This window comes from Alligator sinensis, unplaced genomic scaffold (genome assembly GCF_000455745.1).
Source record: "Alligator sinensis unplaced genomic scaffold, ASM45574v1 scaffold982_1, whole genome shotgun sequence".
Taxonomy (NCBI): domain Eukaryota; kingdom Metazoa; phylum Chordata; order Crocodylia; family Alligatoridae; genus Alligator; species Alligator sinensis.
This window is the reverse complement of record NW_005842470.1, coordinates 1,254,841-1,256,558: the sequence shown is the minus strand read 5'-3', so window position 1 is coordinate 1,256,558 and position 1,718 is coordinate 1,254,841. Positions and strand designations below refer to the sequence as shown.

The 1,718-nt window shown below is 38.7% G+C and overlaps 1 protein-coding gene across 1 annotated transcript; it reads right to left on the bottom strand.

The window, feature by feature from the left end:
- Nucleotides 1-12: 12 nt before the first annotated feature.
- LOC102383135 (SUN domain-containing ossification factor-like) lies at nt 13-1,407 on the bottom strand (the record flags this gene model as incomplete). Its single annotated transcript, XM_014523286.2, has 3 exons — nt 1,382-1,407; nt 795-1,209; nt 13-233 (listed from the first exon to the last, which is right to left on the bottom strand). Coding segments are annotated over exons 1-3 (662 nt in total), but the record flags the coding sequence as incomplete, so codon positions are not given.
- Between the last annotated feature and the right edge of the window lie 311 nt (nt 1,408-1,718).

The following is a 1,718-nucleotide window of genomic DNA, read 5'->3' as shown; positions in this document are numbered from 1 at the left end:
CAGGTTATCCGCATCCCTCTTGAAGTGAGGCTCCCAGTCCACTTACTCGTTGGGTACCTGTCACTAATGGATACCAGAAAATCTTTAGGAGTAGAGGAGAATAATTCATGATTTGCAATGTCAAGTTGCTTTACTTGAATTGGTTCACAGAGCTCAATAACAAACCAGATTTTAGTACTACATGGATTCAGCATGTAGAGATCCATGTTTTCCATTAGAATAGCTGATGTACTCTGTACAGAAAATAAACAGAATGTTTAAGTTGCGACAGGTATTAAATAGAAAGCAGAAGTCAGTTTTCCCTTGAAATAAGTGTCCTTTTGGTGTGTACTTCTATACAGATGAGATAATAGGAGCTAAACATCAAGTTATGGAAATAGTTAAGCAGCAGGATAAGACAACAATAATACATCATGCTCTGAACACTGGCAGAGAATAACTGCTTATTTACAGCGCTTTATAGCCTGTCCAGAACAACCTACATAAATCCCTATCCTAGGTACTTTTTCCTTATACTGAACTTCATTTAATAGCTTTCAGTTTCTCTAAAGTAACCCCTAAAAATCACCAATGTTAGGGAGCATTATGGATTCTGTTTCAAAAGCCCAAAAGTAATAAGCCCAGAGACCAGAAATACTAGAATACCTTGAAAGTTCTGCCTTAAATCCAATGTCTGAGATGTAGCTAGGACTCAGTACAAGATTATATTAAAAAATAAACTTAAAAACCATGCTCACATTCACAGTCTCAAAGTAAGATTAAAAAATAAATAAATACAAAACAAAAAAATCTACCTTTGCTTCTGGATTTGCTGCAAGTATTTTTGCACCACACTCTACTGAGGCATAATTATTTCTGTTTTTCTGGACCTTTTTTGTGGAATGCTGTCCACCATTAGAAGATGGGTGCATTGACTGACTCTCTTCTTTTTCTGCTTCCATAACTTGCTTCTTCCATTCATCAAATGTTGGAATGTCTCCTGGATCCTTTGGGTCAACTTCTCCTACTTTATAATCGTTCTCCCGTTTTAAGTTATCTGAAGCATTCAAAGCAGATTTCTGCTCATCTGCACTTTTCTCAGTTGCTGAAACTTTTGATTCAAACTCTGATTTAGTCTTCTTTCCTTTACCATGTGAAGAGGAGATATTCTCTATATGTTGACCCACAAGGTCAGGATGCGAGACTGGAGAGATCTCTGAGGTAGATGGACTGGAAATGTTTTCAATGTTTTGAAAACATTGAAGGATGGAGATTCCACAGTTTCTCTAGATAGCCTGTTCCAATACTTGACCATCCTCATAGTCAGAAAGTCCCTCCTAATCTCCAGCCTAAATTTCCTCTACTTCAATTTGAGGCCATTGCTTTTAGTGCTGTCCCTTACAGCCACTGAGACAAGGCCATCTCCATCTTCTCTATAAGCGCCCTTCAGGTATTGGAAGACTGTTATCAAATTCTCCCCTCAATCTTCTCTCTAGATGAAATAACTGTAGTTCTTTCAGCCTTTCCTTATAAGTTGTGCTTCTCAGGTCCCAACTCATTTTTTACTCTGTGCTAACTCTTTTCAATCCGTCCACATCCTTGAAGTGAGGACCCCAAAACTAGACACAGTGCTCCAGGTCTCACCAGTACTCCAGTCTCGCCAGCACTAAATAGAGCTGCAGAATCACTTCCCTTGATTTGCAAGTGACAGTCCTGTTAATACTACCCAGTATGCTCTG